The 18,767-nt window shown below is 56.1% G+C and overlaps 2 protein-coding genes across 3 annotated transcripts; one reads left to right on the forward strand and one right to left on the reverse strand.

The window, feature by feature from the left end:
* Positions 1-3,301: 3,301 nt before the first annotated feature.
* PHF13 (PHD finger protein 13) lies at positions 3,302-7,913 on the reverse strand. Its single transcript, XM_030017289.2, has 4 exons — positions 7,751-7,913; positions 7,152-7,253; positions 6,159-6,711; positions 3,302-5,748 (listed from the first exon to the last, which is right to left on the reverse strand). Exons 1-4 carry the CDS (start codon positions 7,787-7,789, stop codon positions 5,522-5,524), a joined length of 921 nt encoding a protein of 306 aa, XP_029873149.1. The 5' UTR covers positions 7,790-7,913; the 3' UTR covers positions 3,302-5,521.
* Positions 7,914-7,999: 86 nt separating this feature from the next.
* Positions 8,000-18,272, forward strand: KLHL21 (kelch like family member 21). Of its 2 annotated transcripts, none has more exons than XM_030017268.1 (5): positions 8,000-8,045; positions 9,142-10,241; positions 11,659-12,064; positions 15,031-15,103; positions 15,491-18,272. In XM_030017268.1, exons 2-5 carry the CDS (start codon positions 9,215-9,217, stop codon positions 15,782-15,784), a joined length of 1,800 nt encoding a protein of 599 aa, XP_029873128.1. In that variant the 5' UTR covers positions 8,000-8,045; positions 9,142-9,214; the 3' UTR covers positions 15,785-18,272. The 2 variants fall into 2 exon arrangements, with proteins under 2 accessions (XP_029873128.1, XP_029873129.1); XM_030017269.1 differs by having other exon boundaries at positions 8,007-8,045; positions 9,208-10,241.
* The last annotated feature ends 495 nt before the right edge of the window (positions 18,273-18,767 follow it).

Genomic DNA, 18,767 nt, shown 5'->3' on the forward strand with positions numbered 1-18,767 from the left:
CAGGGTAGCATCTTTGGGTGCAAACTTCAAAATGCTGTAGAAACATGAGGTGGCACATCTGCCTCTAATTGACCCAGCAAATGCTTAAAATAATACCTTAATGAGGATCCAGGAACACACACTAGTCTTTTCAGCCAGAGCCTTTAAACTGTAAATTCTTGAGGTGGAGATTCAGGTTTAGGATTTACTTTTTGGCATCTTCCCTTAGCTTCCTGTACATGCTCTCCTCTTTGACAGCCATGTCCCAGGGTGGCTCAGCCAGTGACAGGCTACAAGGAGCCAGAGCTCCAGGCACCAGTTCTGCTGTAAAAACCGTCTAAACCTCCTCCTGTGCAACTCAACCGGTGTGTTCATACCTCCAAGCCAGGGCTTGGAGTCAGGCAGGTGCTTTCCTCTTAACCACAGCTGTGTTCTCATCAGAGAGCTGACTCAGTTCTCCTGCCTTCCCCCAGCACCTTGGAATTGTCTTTCCGTCTAATTGCAAAGAAGTTTGTGCAAGGGACAGATGAACCGTAACTTTGTACTTTGAACATTTGAATTTGCGATTTTTGTTAAAGTAAAATCCATCATGATTAATACTGACGCAGGCCTTGCCCCGTTCCCTTGCTAAACATCATAAAAAGTATATAGCTTGGGTTTTGCTGCCAGATTAGCCCACCAAGCATTCAGACTCTTGCTTTTCCCCTCCTTTCAAGTACTGCGAGTGCCCTTTCCTATCCACGAGGCTGCTGCAGCAGGTTCTTCTCTGTGAGCTCCTTTTTTGCTTCCCTGCAGTGTTTGTCATCAAGCAATGCCGAATTGTGTCCACAGGGTGGAGTCTGCTGCCTGTCTTGTCCTGTCCTGTCCTGTCTGTCCCCTCCCTTGGTGCCAGGTATTGGGTCGGTCCCTTCTGCTGAATACTTCAGCCCACCTCCTCCTCTCCACCTTATTGTCATGGTTGACCCTAGCCACCAACTAAGCACCATGCAGCCGCTCTGTCACTCCCCTCCTCAACTGGACAGGGGAGAGAAAATATAACGAAAGCCTCATGGGTCAAGATAAGGAAGGACAGAGAGAGATCACTCAACCAGTTACCGTCATGGGCAAAACAGACTCAACATAGGGAAAATTAACTTAATTTATTGCCAATCAAACCAGAATAGGGTAATGAGAAATAAAACCAAATCTTACAACACCTTCCCCCCACCCCTCCCTTTTACCTGGCACAGCTTCACTCCTGAAGCAGCAGTGCAGGGGGAGGGGAAATGGGGGTTGGTGTCAGTTCATCACACCTTGTCTCTGCCACTCCTTCCTCCTCAGGGGGAGGACTCCTCACTCGTCCCCAGCTCCAGCGTGAGGTCCCTCCCACAGGAGACAGTCCTCCTCGAACTTCTCCAACATGAGTCCTTCCCACGGGCTGCAGTTCTTCCCAAACTGCTCCAGCGTGGGTCCCTTCCACAGCGTGCAGTCCTTCAGGCACAGACTGCTCCAGCGTGGGGGGTCACAGGTCCTGCCAGGAGCCTGCTCCAGCGCGGGCTTCCCACGGGGTCGCAGCCTCCTCCGGGCACCCACCTGCTCCGGCGTGGGGTCCTCCCCGGGCTGCAGGTGGAGATCTGCTCCACCATGGACCTCCATGGGCTGCAGGGGGACAGCCTGCCTCACCATGGTCTTCCCCACGGGCTGCAGGGGAATCTCTGCTCCGGTGCCTGGAGCACCTCCTCCCCCTCTTTCTGCACTGACCTTGGTGTCTGCAGGGCTGTTTCTCTTACATGTTCTCAGTCCCTCTCCAGCTGCAGTTTCTGTGCCCCAGCAACTTTTCTTTTTTTTTTCCCCCTTTTTAAATATGTTATCACAGAGGCACTCCAACTGTTGCTGATAAGCTCGGCCTTGGGCAGCGGCGGGTCCGTCTTGGAGCTGGCTGGCACTGGCTCTGTCATACATAGAGAAAGCTTCTAGCAGCTTCTCACAGAAGCCACCCCTGTAGCCCCCCTGCTACCAAAATCTTGCCACACAAACCCAATACACATATTTTCTGTCGGTGCAGAGTTTTAAAGAGACTGTAAGAACAGCCCCACTTGAGAAACCACTGCTTTCAACACCACCATTTCTGGTCTATGAGAAACTGCCATTTTACAGCTCCAACTCTGCTGGGACTTTGTTTCTCACTCTATACAATACAAAATTGCAAATAGAATTAAAATAGAAGCTATAAGCAAGCAGAGCTTAGCTTCTAATACAATCCAGTGCTGTTTCCAAAGAATTGAGCCATCTTTGAAGTTTGCCGAGGTGTTAAGGCTGCAGCTTTGAACACAGCTGGCTGAGCAGCAGTGCCTTTGGGGTCGTGGCACATACAGGAGCACATACAGGGGTGGCACCAGGGCACCAGCATCCTTTTGGTGGTTTGGGGTCCTCGGTGCCACGCTGCGGCACGGCAGGGGTGGGAGGGAAGGAGCCCTCCTTCAGCACAGCTCCCAGGGGGTTTAAAGGGGGTTTGCTTTAGGTCTGGCTGAGCAGCCTGTCTTTGCCAGGCAGATGCAGCACAGCCCAAGGTCCGTTTCTGAGGCTGCCCAGTCCTGCGGGGACGTGGCTCTCAGGCAAGTGGGACAGGCACGGGGTCACTTCGGCCAGCAGTCTCACCTGGCGTGACTTGCCCTGCCCCACACCCGGCTTCTACACACCAAGCCTGCCTTCAGGCGCTCTCCACAAAGGACCCCTGCCAGGACAGCACGCTGCCAACGCCATAGGTGTCCTGACCCAAGCCCTCTCCCCCCAGGCTCGCACCAGCCTTTGCACCCTTCAGCAGGTGCCCGTCAGCGAGCCCGGTGCAGCGTACCGGCTGCCTTCAGCCGCTCTGGACTCCCGCAGCAGCAGGCATCGCCTGCCTCCCATCGCTGCCCCATGCTTGTCCCTGCACCAGCGACGGGGCTCCACCATGATTTACCTTGCTCACAGCAGAGGCTGGGCAAGGAGCAACTGCGACAAAGAGAGGTAGGGATACCTGTCAGCACAGGGAAGATGCGTTTGCAGCGCTTCCTATCCATACCTGAATTAGCGAGCGTACTGTTGAGGGAAGAGCGCTTGAAGCATCAAGTCTTGCTGCCACCTGGCACAACTGCTTTACACACCGGTAAATCATAACAGCAGACTCCTGAGTTCGGAATAAAACAAAATCATTGTTCACTTCTTTCACATTTAAGAAAAAAACATGGTTCATTAAAACAGTTTTAATGAAAAAATAAAGTTCTGAATTAAACTATAATTATACATGGCTGAAAGTGATGAACTAAAAGAATGGAGATGTTACTTTTTTTTTTTTCCCCCCTCTCTGCTGATACTGTAATGTGCTGGACTTGTCAGACACCATCTATGGGGATAAATCTGAAAAGGTAAGAGAACAAGAGTCAGTCACATTGATTAGTATCGAACCTCTGTGAAAAAGAGCCAGTTCGCTTGGCAGTTCGCCATTTCTCCCATAAAAGCTTCAGGAACGCGTTCCACGGAGGTCCAGTTGAATTGCAGACACGCTGTAAACAAGAGAGATACCAATTTTCAGAGCAGGTCCAACCCTCACGCAGCTTGCGACCGGGATCTTCCAAAGCCTTTCTGTTTGCAGAGGGAAATGGTGGCATTTGAGAACTTTGGTTATTTTTCTGGCTGCTAAGACAGTCAGGCAGCCGGCAGGGGCAAGTCTTTGGCAAACTCCTCGGTGGTTCCACGCAGCTTCTGGAAGGCAGCGTAGCATGGTCACGGTCTTAAGATTTTGCAGAAGCTGGAGCTGGTTTTCAGAACCTGGAGTCAGTTGTTGCAGCTTGGTGGAACGGGATTTTTATAGAGAAGCATACAGTTGCACGTCGTGCTGTTCCATCATCCCGACCCGGGCCTGGGGATCCTTCACACCCCCGCGTCCCACACAGCGAAGCCCCAGGGCACTGCCGTGCTGGACTGTCTGCCTGAAGCTTTGGCAGCCCCATGTCAGACATCTGAAGGAGGGTACCTGACTCTGTGTACTGGAAAAACCCTTAGTCATCACCAGGACGCATCTCCTGATGAGCCAGTACTCGGATAAGGCGGTGGTCTTAGTGCGGTGTATCATCTGCAGGACTAACGTGGACACGTGCCAACCCATTTCAGCCGTGGTATCAGCCAGGGACTCCCCTTGCCTCCCGGTCTCACCGGACAGAGCACACATTGTCCATCAGGCATAACTTCAGAGAAATACCTCGACATGTCAACCGAATTTGTGCAATACATATGGCTCGCTCTGTTTGGTCATCGAGGAACAGTGCCGCCGGCTCAGTGGCCTTGCGTACGAGCCTCGACTCCCTGTCAAGTTTCTGAACAGATTTCCCTCGGGCTGAGGTCCCAGGATGTCCCGTCGACGGAGCGCAGCGTCGGCAGGGGCCTCAGCGCGCTCCTGTCCTCCCCTGCACTGGATGGATCTTCATTGCACTTCATCTTGCTAGCTGCATAGCCTGCATTTGCTTTTATCTGTGTAATTTGCAACCAATAGGTTAAAGATTCCATCTTTTTGATTACAAATCCAGTCCCAAAACAAACAGTGAAAACAAAAGTCAACTCAGCTGTAGTACTTGGATGAAAATGATCAAATCCCAAACCAGACCTGCCAGGTTCTACGTTTACTATGGCCCCTTTTACAGTCCACGTTTGAATTCTGGGCTGAGAAAATGGAGGGTCATCGTCGTCTTAAAACAGCACCTTAGAGTTTAACGACGGGCTGGGAAACGGAGCGAACAGTATCCCCCCCATACACACACTGGAGCTGATCATGCAAAACAAAGTCACGAAAAATCACCGTAAGAAGAGACCACCTAGCAAGAAATCCAATGTCGCTAATCCCCAGCGCTGCCTGTCCAGAAAAAGGGCTGCTCTCTTCCTTGAAACGCACGGGTCCCTCAGCACAGAGGGAAGCCCTGTTTTCACTTGAAAAGTGCCAAATCACAGGACACCCCTACTGCCCGGGGCCCACTGAAGAGGAGGCAGATCGCGCAGAGGTCGGTATGTATTGACGCTCACTCCCACGGAGCCTTAGAATATCTAAGATTGATATATATGGACAAATGGGCAGGTATAGTATTACATTAAAATTAAAACACATGGCCATTTACTTTTCAGACTCTTCACACAGATTCCCTCCTCCTCCTAGGATTCCCTCCTCGAGTTTCCTAGCACAGAGAAGGTTCGCAGTTTCCCGATGGGATGAGAAAACATACGTGGCAAAGGTATTATACATTCCCCAGACATCACCCAATTCATAGTTGTGACCGGACAAAACCCCACCAAACCCAGAGAGCTTAGTCTGTGCCTCGAGCGAATTGGTATCTAGCAGCAGTTTTGACCAGTCGGCCTCTTCCAGCCCCGGCTGCCCACAACTTGGCGATTCCTCGTCCCTGTTACCGCAGGCCGGCCGGGCAGCCCTTCCGCCTGAGCAGCAGCAGTTCGGGGGAGCTCTCCCCGGCCTCCCGGCCGGCGTCGGCAGCTCGCCCACCCGCCCAAGCAGCGCACCAGCACGCGCCTCCCTTCCCTAGTCCAGAAAGCGCCTGCGCGAGCCCGTCCGGGAGCGGTTCGAACGGCGAATGTCAAACTTGGAGTCCCGGCACTTCTGACATATGTAGACCTCTGGGACATTCGACTTGCGGATTTTGGCGCAGGAGAGGTGGATCCAGGTGTGGCACTCGTTACACTCGATCATCGGCCGCCCGGCGAAAGGCTTCATGCAGAAGCAAGTGACTAGGTCCCATGAGTCGTCATCTGCAAAGAGAAACGGCAAGCTACGTTTTTAACGGCCAACGCCTCTTGCCCACGCTGGGAATTTACTCTCCTTTCGCACTAAATTAACTGCCTGGGTTTCAAAGACAGGCACTTTGCTGATCTTTCCAGGTCTCTCTTGCGCGGGAAGAGACTCTCGGCAGCACAAGAGAGGCCATAATCCAGGAGAGTGGAACCCGCCGCTTCTACGAAGTCGCAGCTTTTCACTCAGTTTATCGCAAAAGCAGCCAAGCAGTCCCCTCCCTTCCCCCAAACACTCAACTGCCACTTAATTCTGCCCAGGCAGCGCACCGTGGCGTTATCCTCACGCTACAAGTAAAGCGCCGCAGAGATCGGCAGCAGCACCGCCGCTTCCACCCGGCTGATCCTCTTCCAACAGCCAGGCCACCTACCTGAATCCACCATGATGTCCTCATCATCGCCGGTGCCGTCCTCATCCCGGAAGACCACCTGCTTGCCCTGCCGGATGACCGTTCGTTTGCCCACGCTCTGGATCTCCACTGTTGGCTCGGCCGTCACGGCAGGGTAGGAGACGCTGGAAGGCGTGTCCGAGTCCCACACCGAGCAGTGCTCGGTCGCAGACTGAGGGTCGCCCTCCGACGAGGGGCTCATCGGTGTCTCTACATAAGAGTCCTCCGCCTCCAGCTCCAGCAGCTTCTCCTCGTAGTCCTCCTCTGCAGACACCTCCGTTTCCCTCCTCTTCAGCTTTTTCTTCTTCCTGATCTTATCGATTTGCTTCCGCTCCTGCAGGAAGTTGCCGGGTTTTGCCCGCTGGAACAGGGAACCGTACGGTTTCGCTCGCTTAAGCTGACTGAAGTTCTTTCTGTTCTTGGCGGGCAGGGAAACGGCGGAGGGGATGTCATTGAACCGGGGGTCCCAGCTATCGCTGTCAATCGTGCCTCCGGTGCTGTTGGGAGGGCTGGGGCTGTTCCTCAGCGGCGTTTCCTGGAAAACGTCGAGGAAGCGGGTAAAAGCATTAACTCGGAGCCGACGGGCGCGCGGCGCTGAGGCGCTGCGCCCTTTCCCCCGAGGCGCTGCTTGGTCTCGCCCCAGTCCAAGCTCCCGCTCTCCCCGCGACCTGCCCCGCCGCGGGCACCTCCAGCCGGGCCGAGCCGCGGCCCGCGGCCGCCCAGGCCCCGCCGAGACCGAGGCGGCGATGCCGGGCTCCGCGCTTTCCTCTCCCCGCCCGAAAAGCGGCCACCCAGCTGCTCTAGTTCCCCCTTTTGTTTCAGGGAGCCGGCGCGGAGGCGTCACCTCCTCGCAACGGCCGCTTTTACAAAACGGCCCGGCAGACGGCTGCTGCGGAGGACCCGCTGCGGCCGCGGGACCGGGAGAGCGCCCGGGCCTCCCCGGGGGGACCCGCCCGGTGCCCGGTGCCCCCTCACCTCCTGCGGGTAGGGGATGTAGCCGGCGTAGGCCAGGACGAAGGTGCAGAACTTGTTGAAGTCTTCCACGGTCCGGTGCCGCCGGGAGGCGGGGGAGAAGTCCTGCGGGGGAAGGGGACGGGGGTCAGGGGCGGCCGCCGGGCCGGGCCGGGCCGGGCCGGGCCGGGCGGGGGGGTGGGGGGAGCAGCCGCCGCCGCCGCCGCTCCCCGCAGCCGGGCCCCGCCCGCCGCCGCTCCCCGCGCCGCCCCCCCCCCCCCCCCCGCGGCGGCGGTAGCCGGGCAGAGCCGCCGCCGTGCCCCCTCCCCCCCCCAACCACCCCCCGGTCTCGGTACCGGCCCCTCAGGCGGGCCGCCCCCCGCGGTAGAGACTGAGGGGGAGAGCAGACGCCATTCATCGAACGGCGCTCCGCGATCGGGAGGCAAAGATGGCCGGCCGAGGCGGGGCGGAAGAGCGGGGCGGGGAGCGGGCACCGGCGGCGGGCTGGGCCGGGCCGGGCCGAGCCGAGCCGGGCCGGGCCAGGCCGGGCCGGGCGGCGGGGGACGCGCCCCCCCCCCGCCGCCGCCGCCGCCGCCGCCCCGGCCTCCGGGGCCCCGGCTCACCTCCGGGGCGAACGGGGAGGCGCAGGAGTCGGAGTCCATGTCCCGGCGGGGGAGGCGGAGGCGGGGCCGGGGAGGTAGCGGCGGCAGCAACCGGGCAGCGCCGACACCCGCGAACCGCTCGGTACCGGCGGGAGGCGGCGAAGGGGGGGGGCGGCCGCCCGCGCGGGGGCCGCCGGGAACGGTAGTCCTCCCGCGCGGGGAGTGCTGGGAACGGTAGTCCGGGCCTGCGCGGTGGCGGCCGCGGGGGCTGCCGGGAGCGGCAGTCTGGGCCGGGGCGGCGGCGGCGAGCGGAGCGGTGAGCCCGGGGCGGGGGGGGCACCGGCGCGGCTGCGGGCCCCGCTGCAGAGCCGCAGTGGGGCTCGGGGTGTGTGTGGGGGGGTCGGTTGACCGAGGACGGGTGGCGGCGGCGGGCAGGGCGGCCGCCTCTCGCCAGCCTCGACCCCTGGGCCCCGCTGGAACCCGCCCGCCGCGCCTTCCCGGCGGCGGCGGCCTCCCTCCGCGTTGTCCGCCCCTCCTCGCCCCGCTCGGTCTCGCCCGGCTCCGGTCTTGCCCCGCCGCGGCCTCCCCGCTCTCCTCCCCTCCCTGCGCCGATCTCCCGGCCCTCGTTCCCGGGGGAGCGGCGCGGCGGCGGCGGCTGTAGGGCCGAGATACTGGGCTGGGTCCCGGCGGGGGACCCGAGGCAGCAGCCGCGTCTTCGGGAACCGGTTCCCGCCGCGGTCCCGTTCTTCGCGGAGCGGGAGTCCCGCTGCCCGCCCGCCCACGGAGGCTGCGAAGGGCACGAGTGCAGCGCAGGCGAAGGCGGTTTATTCCTCCGGTGTCCCTTTGACTGGGAGCGAGCAGGGACGGGCAGCCTGGCAGGACACCAGCCGTAACGCTTTTGGCCAAAACCCCGGAGCTCTCTGCTTTTACGCAGCCTCGCCTCGCCTGCGGTAACGTAGGCCGGGGCGGTCAGCGAGCGTGCCTCCCGGGAACACCCCCCTCGGCACCTCGCTTTCGAGGAAGACCCTGCTGTCCGCCTCAAAGAGCGGCGGGGGCTGCTCCCGCTGGGCACCCCATTCGAGAGATGAGGCGCTGGGGGCTTGGGCGCGACGTTCACGAAGGTATCGGGTTCACAAAGCTCTGCCCGGCTCTTGTGAGGCTGCCGTAATCCTGGGCAGCTTCAACACGGGCTTCTTAAAAATATAATTAGACTAAGCAGGGGAGGCTGCTGGCAGCGCCAGCATGTTATGCAACACCCGCTCCTCCGTGACGGGGGAAGGAGGATGTTTTCCAGGGCTGTTTAGTTTATCCTGCTTCCCGGTCAGAGGACGGTTTTCCCTGTGCTAACCCACCTTTTCTTCTTTTCTTTTCTTTTCTTTTTTTTTTTCTTTTCCTTTTTTCTGTCCTGCAAGCTGCTCTCAGGGTTGAATCCCAAGGGGCTCCACACAGGGCGTGACGCAGCGTGTGCTCTCCCACAGGCACGGCATGGCGGCAAGCACAGGCAGCAGCGGCGGTGAGACGGCGGCGACGGGGGAGCCGGCGCACGCGGTGTCGCTGCTGCGGGGGCTGAGTGCGCTGCGAGCGGAGCGGAGCCTGCTGGATGTGACAGTGGTGGCGGGTGGCCGGGAGTTTGGGGCACACCGCGCCGTCCTGGCCGCTGCCTCCGGCTACTTCCGCGCCATGTTCGGCGGGGCGCTGCGGGAGGCGCGGGCCGAGCGGGTACGGCTGCACGGCGTGGAGCCCGAGTGCCTGGCGCGCCTCCTCGACTTCGCCTACACCGGCCGGGTGGGCGGGCTGGGCCCCGACATCGCCGAGCGCCTGCTGCGTGCCGCCGACCTGCTGCAGTTCCCCGCCGTCAAGGAGGCCTGTGGTGCCTGGCTGGCACGTCAGCTGGAGCCCGCCAACGCCCTGGACATGCAGGACTTCGCCGAGGCCTTCGCCTGCCCGGCGCTGGCGGCTGCCGCCCACCGCTTCGTCCTGCGGCACGTGGGCGAGCTGGGTGCCCAGCTGGAGCGGTTGCCGCTGCCGCGCCTCCTCTCCTACCTGCGGGACGACGGGCTCTGTGTCCCCAAAGAGGAGGCCGCCTTCCAGCTGGCGCTGCGCTGGGTGCGCGCCGACCCCGCCGCCCGCGCCCCGCTGCTGCCCCAGCTCCTGGCCCACGTCCGCCTGCCCTTCGTGCGCCGCTTCTACCTGCTGGCCCACGTGGAGGGTGAGCCGCTGGTCGCCCGCTGCCCGCCCTGCCTGCGTCTCCTGCGCGAGGCCCGTGACTTCCAGGCCGCCCGCCTCGACCGCCATGACCGGGGGCCCTGCGCCCGCATGCGCCCCCGGCCCTCCACCGGCCTGGCCGAGATCCTCGTCATCGTCGGCGGCTGCGACCGCGACTGCGACGAGCTCGTCACCGTCGACTGCTACAACCCGCGCACCGGCCACTGGCGCTACCTGGCCGAGTTCCCCGAGCACCTGGGTGGGGGCTACAGCGTCGCCGCGCTGGGCAACGACATCTACGTCACCGGTAAGGCATGCGGGGCATGAAAGCACCACTGCTGAGATTTCCATTGAAAATACATGGGTTCTAGCAGCGAGACCTGGCTTTTCTCGGGGTAGCAGAGTTTGAAACTCTGCTCGGGCTCAGTATGACTGCAGTCTGAAGGCGGGTGTAGGGACTCCTTGAGTTCGTGCTGAATTTAGCAGCGGGTCTCAATCCAGGAGGTATTTTGTCGTGACTAATGCTCCTGAGCACGTGGGCAGAAGTCACAGATCTTGCACCGGTAGAACTTTCTAACCGCTCGCGCTGGGGGACAGGAGTGACTTGAGAGGGTTTTGAATTTCTGGCTGTGAAGATGGTGTTTGGGTTCAGAGCCCTGTGAATCACAAGCCAAGCGCGTGCTCGAGGCAGAGGCGCGTCAGAAAGCCCCCAGTTCCTCAGCCAGCCAGTGCCTATGAGTCACGGTACCTTCCTCAGCACAAATGCTGCCTCCTCGCAGTCCGCTGGGGCTATAATTACTTCTGTCAAGGTGACACGGATGTGTAAATTTGGCTGTTAATCTGCATGTAGATGCCTCCTTTGAAGCACATCCCTGTAGCTGGAGTGGCAGCCTTGCGGCAGCTGTAACAAACCAGGGCCTGGGAAACGAGGTGCTGCAGAACAGCTTGCTCTGGGTGTGCAGGACGCGCTGACAAAGATTTGAAGGGCAGGTCAAACACAGGTGAACAGGAAACTGTTTGTTCTCTAGTCACAAGCAGAAAACAAGGCTCTGCTTTAAGGGCAGACTTCTAAAAATGATGGGCTACCACATAACTCGTTTGTATGGATGCCCTTACATCCCGTAGGAGCTTTCTGGAGCGATCCTGGGCGGTCCTGGGGGCACTGATACTGCCGAGAGCTCCGTGCTTCAGCAAGGCCACTGCTGGTAGAGATCTTCAGTTGTTCTGCTTAGTGTCAGCATCATAGCACGGGTAGTGGGGACAGAGGGTTGGAAGGTTTCCGTGCTGCCGGCGGTGACGCTGCCTTGGCAGCCGGGCGCTGGTAAGCGTTAGTCTCAGCACTTTCTGGACAGCGACGCAGCAAGGGTTGCAAAACAGGGAAGAAAACGGTTGTTTGGAGGGATGGAGCTAGTCAAACCTGGGAGACTCGTTTTGAGTCTGGCTGAGTACAGACTAGGAATGACACGGGAGAAATCCTTCCAGGCTTGCTGGGAAAGAAACAGTGCAAAACTTCTGTTAAAGTCCTCACAGCACACGCTACTGTGGTCCCCCAGCACTGAAATATTTTCATAATGTACGGCCCTGGAAAGGAAAAAGTGTGTGTGGGTATTAAGAAGGTGCAGCTGGAAAACATAGCAAAGTCCCCTGTCCCCAGTCTCCTCCGTCGCCCCGTAGTATTTCCCTTTGCGAAACCGCACTTTGACATGTGGCGTGCTGTGCTGCAGGGGGATCGGACGGGTCAAGGCTGTACGACTGTGTCTGGAGGTACAATTCCAGCGTGAACGAGTGGACGGAGGTGTCTCCCATGCTGAAAGCCAGAGAATACCACAGCTCCACGGTCCTGGACGGGCTGCTGTACGTAATCGCCTCCGACAGCACGGAGCGCTACGACCACTCGGTGGACAGCTGGGAGGCTCTGCAGCCCATGCTGTACCCCATGGACAACTGCTCCACCACCTCGTGCCGCGGCAAGCTGTTCGCCATAGGCTCCCTGGCTGGCAAAGAGTCCATGGTTATGCAGTGCTACGACCCTGACAGCGACCTCTGGTCCCTCGTGAACTGCGGCCACCTGCCTCCCTGGTCCTTCGCCCCAAAGACTGTCACTCTCAACGGCCTCATGTACTTCATAAGGTGAGTAGCAGGAGCAATAACCTCCCTCCCCACGCCCCCGCTGGGCAAGCCCAGGGTTTCCCCGGGAAGGCATGTGGATTTTGTGGGTGGTTGCAGGAAGAGCACTGCGTTGGGAAAGCACAGCAGTGCTTCCTCTGATGATCCAGGTGGGTCTGTAAACTGCCACACCTCTGTGCTTTACTTCTGTTGTAGCTGGACCTCAAAGAACTACACTTAAAATTGTGTAAAAATTGTCTGAATCTAAACCCACAGGCTGGGGAATAGCCAGGTCTAAATCTGGCTGAAGTCAGCAGCAGTGCTGCTTGGAAATAGACTTCTCAGTTTTCTTGGCTTCTGGTTCAACCCCCCTTGTTGCTATAAATAAGCGAGTAAGCTCCAAGAAAGCGTTAAACTGTAGCCCAGGGGAGGACATCCTCCGTCTCAGCGGAGATAAGAGGACTGAAGATGAAATGATTGGTCACTATTTTTAAGCGCCTTTCCAAATTGGGACTTAATTACCCATCTGAAGCTGTCCTGGTGGCGCAAATACTTTGGTTATCCACTTAATTAAAAATAAACTGAAAGGCATGCTAGCACTGAAGCATTTCATCTTGTTGTGTTGACTTTGAGCAAACATAGACTTCTGCGATGGCCTCCAGACACTTTTCTTTTTTTAGTCTCCTCTTGGCTTTGCATAACACAGCAACTTCTATCCAGGACCTTTTATTTGATTCATTTGGGTTCAGCTGAGTGTCTTGGTTCCTGGCCGTTGTTTGCAGTTGGCAGTTTGAGTCACCTGCTTTTCAGTAAAGACTGGCAGGGGTGTTCTAGCTGTTTGGCCACTTGTCACAAGCGGGTTCTATAGGTTTTCCTTTTTCTTATCTTTTTTAAGATACTGATGATTGACACTTCAGGATTTCTGATCACTTACGCATCTGCAGGAGTTAATGAGGAGATGATCAGGGTCAGGTTTTTCCTCCCCTCATTTCACGTGCTGCACATGGGCTGCTGCTCTGTGTAAAGCTGTGAGATAATCTTTGGAGGACAGAGGAATAGGTTACAAATAGAGGTCGCAAACTCATTTTTTGGTTAGTTTTAAATAGCTCAGACTAAAGCTTCTGACTGATGATCCCCTCTAGTGGGACTAGTTTTATAACTATAAATATGGCACAGCAGCGAGGCTTAGGTCTTCAGCTGTATCCTTCTTTGAGCTAACCCTGAGACGGGAGAGGAGGTCCTGGCCTGCCTGTCACCAGTGCCTGGAACTGCATGCCTAGAGCTTTGCCCCTTGTTTCCCTTCCAGTCTGTCGGGGTTTTCACCTTCATACTTGGAAGTATTTGACTCGCCTGCTGCTCTGTTAGTTATGGGAAGCGTTGTGAACAGCAGCAGTTCCTCCAGGTACAAATGGCTTGGCAGCAGCGTTTAGCTCCCAAGCGCTGTGTGCTAAGGCAGGTACCGGCTCTTCGTTCCGAGCAGTTCTGAGGAAGAAAGGCTTGTCTTAGTGCAGCTCTGTGGGGCTTGGAGCACTCGCTTACATGTGCCTGCACTCAAGATGTTTCGTTCAGGTGAATATCGGTTCAGTTAAAGGTATGTCGCAAAAGTAACTCAAACTGAAAAAACTGTTTTCAAAGTGTGTATTGTATGGGTACCTTAGGAACGCTTGTCCAGAGCGTAACCAGAAAGCCCCACAGCACGCACCTCGGCTTCGCCACAGGCTTTGCAGGCGGATTTCTGATGTAATGTTTGCTAAACAGATGCTGCTGTTGTAGGTGAGATTTCTCATTTATTTTCACTCCCTCCCCTGCTCAGATTCACGTCAGCAATCGATAGTGATACCTTGTCACCTCCACGACAATGCGCGATGCCACAATAGATACAAAGACAATAAAATATTCCTTGCAGCCTTTTGAATCCATCCCTAACAGCACTGTCTCGGAGTGACTGACAGCACTTCTCCAGCTGCCCTGACCTTGTCCTCTTCGCGTTCTTGGGTCAGCAGTGCGCATTTCTGCGTTGTGAACATCCTTCACCTGTCACTGTCGCCCTCCTGCCTCGCGAGTGGAGCGGGCAAGAGAAGCCTTGGGGGATTACGCTGCCCCCACCAGCTCTTCTCTTGCAGTCCTATGGCCCATCTAAATTTGGCACTGGCAAAAAACTCAAGCAGTAGGGATGCCGTTATTTGGAAGTGCGTGGAGTTCTAAGCCTCTCCAGAACAGCAGTCAATTTTCTTTCAGACCCTGAAGCACTTGGCACCAAAGCCAGATAGGTCTGTGAAATGCAGGCTTGCAGAAAGTTAGTCTGTGAACACACCTACTGTAGATGTAGATGTAAAAAAAAAAAAAAAAAAAAAGACTAGATTTGAGAAAGCCCTCGCAATTGTGGAGCCATTTCTGACCCAGCAGTGGCGTAGCTGGGTCCTGGACTCTGAGTGGGGCATGCAGTCCAGAGCAGCTCGCCCTGCCATCTCGGCTGGAGCGACCAGCTTAGGCAGGCAGAAAACAGTGCGTGCCATCAGCTTGCTCTATCTCCCGTCATCTTGTCTGCCATCCCGCTTAGGCAGCGTCCTGAAACTCGGCGTACACCAGAAAGTACAGAGCGCATTGCTTTGGCTGTAGAGAAGCTCAGAAGGGGCATTTGAGCTCTTTGGATGTAGGTCGCTGGCACTGAGAATGAGACGTGCTCCTGCGCTAATATGAGGTACAGGCGCAATGTCTGTGCCAGCCTGCTTCGTGGGTAGGAGTGCAGCAGAGAGGTCCAGGCGTTTCCTGGGGTTGAATGTCACTGCAGGCACAGGAGAAGCCCACGCTGGAGGCTGGGGTCCGCATCGGGACCTGCACCTTCGTACAGGAACCCTCTGGCCTCTGATCTACGTAGCGGGATTGGAGCAGAAGTGCTTATGGTGGCATTTCAGGCTGTTGAACTGGGGGCTTCACAAGGCGGGAGGTTTTTAGAATGCAGAAGAGTAATTTTGTGTTATCTCCCACAGAGACGACTCGGCTGAAGTGGACGTTTACAATCCAGCAAAGAATGAATGGGATAAAATCCCTGCCATGCTTCAGGTAGGATGCTTACCGAGCTACCAGCTACCTATCAGTGTTAAAAACCAGTGTAATTTACCTTTGGAAAAACCAGGTGCTCTTTAGATGATAACCCCTTGCACACAGAGTGCATTTAAGTGTCTCACAGTCACCTGGTAGAAAAAATCCCAGACTGCGGTTGCGTAGTCGGGTACTCAGCCCAGCACACAAGAGCTGGGCAAAGCTAGAAAACGCTGTCTCCTCCTGGCAGTTGGGCAGCGCTGGTTGAGAGCCAGAGTCAGCAGCTGGTGGGCGCTGAGCCCCGTCCAAGCGAGCAGTTGCGGGACAGTACCCGACACCTTTGTTGTCTGCCTAATTGGGCAAAACCCTCCTGTCTAATTGTTGCGTATATTTATTTTTAAATTGTAGGTTCACGTTGGGGGGAGCGTGGCCGTGCTTGGCGGGAAGCTCTACGTCTCTGGCGGCTACGATAACACGTTTGAACTCTCAGACGTCGTGGAAGCCTATGACCCTGAGACACGAATGTGGAGCGTGGTGGGCCGACTCCCCGAGCCCATCTTCTGGCACGGCAGTGTCAGCATATTCCGGCAGTTCATGCCAGAAACCACGCAGGAGGATGATGGCATCACGCTGGACAACACCATCAACTTGAACAGGCAGCGCCAAAACCTTCACAACCAGAACCTTAACGAGCTTCGTTAGCAGGGGAAGGCGCTGTTCCCCTGGCTCGGCGCGAGTTCGTTATCCAGAACCAGTGTTGCTTTGAGAGAAGGCAGAGGCAAACCGGTGCTTGGAAACAAAAACGTACTGATCAGAGAGGGAGTGAAAACTCCTAATGTTTGACGTGCTGTTGCGGAACCGCAGCCGGCAGACAGCGAGGCCTCCGCTGCGGCGTCCCTCGGCCCTCCTCTGGGGCGGGAGAAGGCGCCGCACTGCCTGCAGAGGAGACCCAAGAGGTGAACTCTGAGGAAAGCGATCGCACTGAATGTCACCGCAGCATTGCAGCTTACAGCTTTTGGTCAGACACCTTTTGCTGGGAGCTCCTTCACTCTGTAATGCTTCGTTTGCCACCAAACTTTCTTCATTTTCTTTCTTGGTAGGACGGTGGTCGGGACCCCCACCCATGTTCTGTGCTTTGGAGGAAGACAGACCTCCTGCGCGTGTCTTCATCTGTGTGGTTAGAGGGGGGGAAAGGCCTTCCCACAAGAGCTGGAGGTCTGTTAAGGGCGAGAGGTTAATATGAGAACATGGCCCCTCCTGCCCTGTCACCGTGGTCCTCAGTCCCTGTTCATGCCTTCAGAAGGAATAGACGTCCTCTAGCAGGGATCTCGCCAAGGCCGGGTTATGAAGTTTCACCTTTCCCTTTGTCTGAAGCTCAGTTCTTCTGGTATTTTGGTGGGGTTTTTTTAAGTTGCAGCATTTAAACTTCTGCAGGTGTTTGTTTTCCAACCCCTCCTAGCAGCACGCTTTTTCCTTCCAAGAAGAAACACCCTTATTTATCTTTTAATTGCATTCTCACAGCTAGATTATTTTCATTTCTGATCACCCCAGCTGCACCCTCCTGTTAGGGGAAGGGGAGAAGCAAGTACCCCTCTTGGCTGGCCCGAGGAGCCGCTCTCCCTTCCCGGTGTGATTGGGCTTATGGGTAGTGGGGCTGAACTAGGCGGAAAAAGCTGCTGCTTGTGGCGAGGGCTGTTTGCTGCCGGTTCTCCTGTGCCGAACTCTCAGCCAGCACGCTGGGTTGGGCAGATAGGTCCCATGCAGCGAGGGCGAGTTTTTATTTCTTCACCATTTTGAAGGAGCTAAGTCAGCGTTGTAGTGTTTTAGGAAAAAAAAACCTTACTGGGAAAGGTGAGCGCAGCTTCCTCAGGAGATTCACCGCAGGCTTGCAGAATTGCTGGCTGTGTTTAGATACCTTGATGCAGAATTGCTTTCAAATGCATTGCCTTGTGTGAAGGAACCCACCAGACCTTCGGAGGGGTCTCGTGCCTGTCGTGCCTCCGGTTTGCAGGAGCTCTCGGGATTTGGGTGAAGGTGTAGGAGTTAGCCAGAGTGTTGCGGACTGAAAGGTAGTTATTTTAGGGTTGGGTTTTTTCTTCTTTTTGCTTGGGGTTTGCTGGTTTTTTTGGCCTGTGTAAGATTTGCCTTTATACTCGCCCAAGTGACCTCATTAGCTTGGGCTGCGTTTCCTCTGTCTACCTTAGCTGAAGAGAAGCAGTTTACTTGTGGAATGTTTCTTGAACAAGAAAACGGCTAAAACTGCAGTATGGCTTACCCAAAAATGAGCATCGTGCCTTTGGGAAAAGTGTGAAGTGTGACAACGGCTGAAGTGTTGGCTGGATGTGCTTGCTTTTTCCATCTTTCATTTTTAACCAATAGGAAAGAAAATTGAACTTATTTCAGAGATGGAAAGTCCGTCTACTTGATTGCACGCCTGCCTTCTGGCTTGCCCTTGGATTGAGTAGTGTCAGAGCCCCATCTCCACAACATCGGCGCCTTCACAGCTTTAAAAAAAGCTCTTTGCCTTCAATGCTGTTTTATGCCACGCTCCTCAGCTGTGGAACTTGGGAAAGCTGTTCATGAAATTTGGGCTGTTCTCCAAGTCTGAAACTTTGACAGTGCCTTGAAACTGCCATGTGCCGGTGGAGGATCGCGGAGGGGCCTCGTCTGGCCGTGGCAGCCTCTGGGTTTAAACCCCTCTCCGGCGCTGCCACAGGCTGGGGTGCGGGGAGGGGGCCCCCCTTGGGTGGAGGGGACATGCAGGGGGCCTGTGATTTGGGGCGGCTCCTTCGTTTCTGGCTGCATCCCGCCACATGGACCCGTGAGGCCAAAGCAGCCTGTCCCCACGGCGCCGTGTCGTGCCCGGGGAGACACGGCGCGCACCGCGCAGCTGAACTCGCATTGCAGACCGAAGTATTTACGCTGAACTATAAATAGTACACACACCCTGTCTCATACTGTAGTGCTCGCTGCTAGACCTGCCACCCTTGAATTCCCCAACCGGCTGAACAGTTATGGATCTGTATTTATTTTTTTGTAAAATTCATTGTGTCCGAATCTCTGAGTACAGTTTAAATACCGTCCTTTGAAACAAAGGCATTTTACATTTACAGATATTGTATTTTTATTCTCATAGTTTGTTTTTAAATTTACTTGCAGCAGTCAAGTTAAATAAAACACGTTATGTAAATCTTGCTGTCATCTTTGAAGGGAAGATTACTGGAGTAAGTTTCTACTGCGATGTTTCTCATTCTAGGGCTGAGGTATGTTTAACCTGGAGACTTTCTGCCTCCTCGGTGAGTAAAAGAGGGAAAGGGGAGAGAGCGTGGCTGGGATTTCAGGGCGCGTGGGTACACTCGGTGATCTTCCCCCACCCTGGGAATACTCAGGAAAAGGTTCTCAGCATCACCGCAACCCTGGATCCTCATATTTCAGACAAGTACAAATCCCCACGCCGAAGAACAGGAGCTGAGAGCATTGCCCAGCTCCTGGAGATAATGTGTTTCAAGTTACCGAACAGCTACATTATCTCAATAGTGAGAAGATACAGGTCATGCCCTGCCTTTAACGGGGTAAAGACACAGCAATTAGCAGAAGTTTGACAAAACAGAGTAGAAATAAGGCACAAATTTAACGGAGGAGACAATCCTTTCAGCAAGTGTTTAAGGAAAGGGGCAGAGCCGCA

This window comes from Aquila chrysaetos, chromosome 6, assembly GCF_900496995.4.
Source record: "Aquila chrysaetos chrysaetos chromosome 6, bAquChr1.4, whole genome shotgun sequence".
Lineage (NCBI taxonomy): Eukaryota > Metazoa > Chordata > Aves > Accipitriformes > Accipitridae > Aquila > Aquila chrysaetos.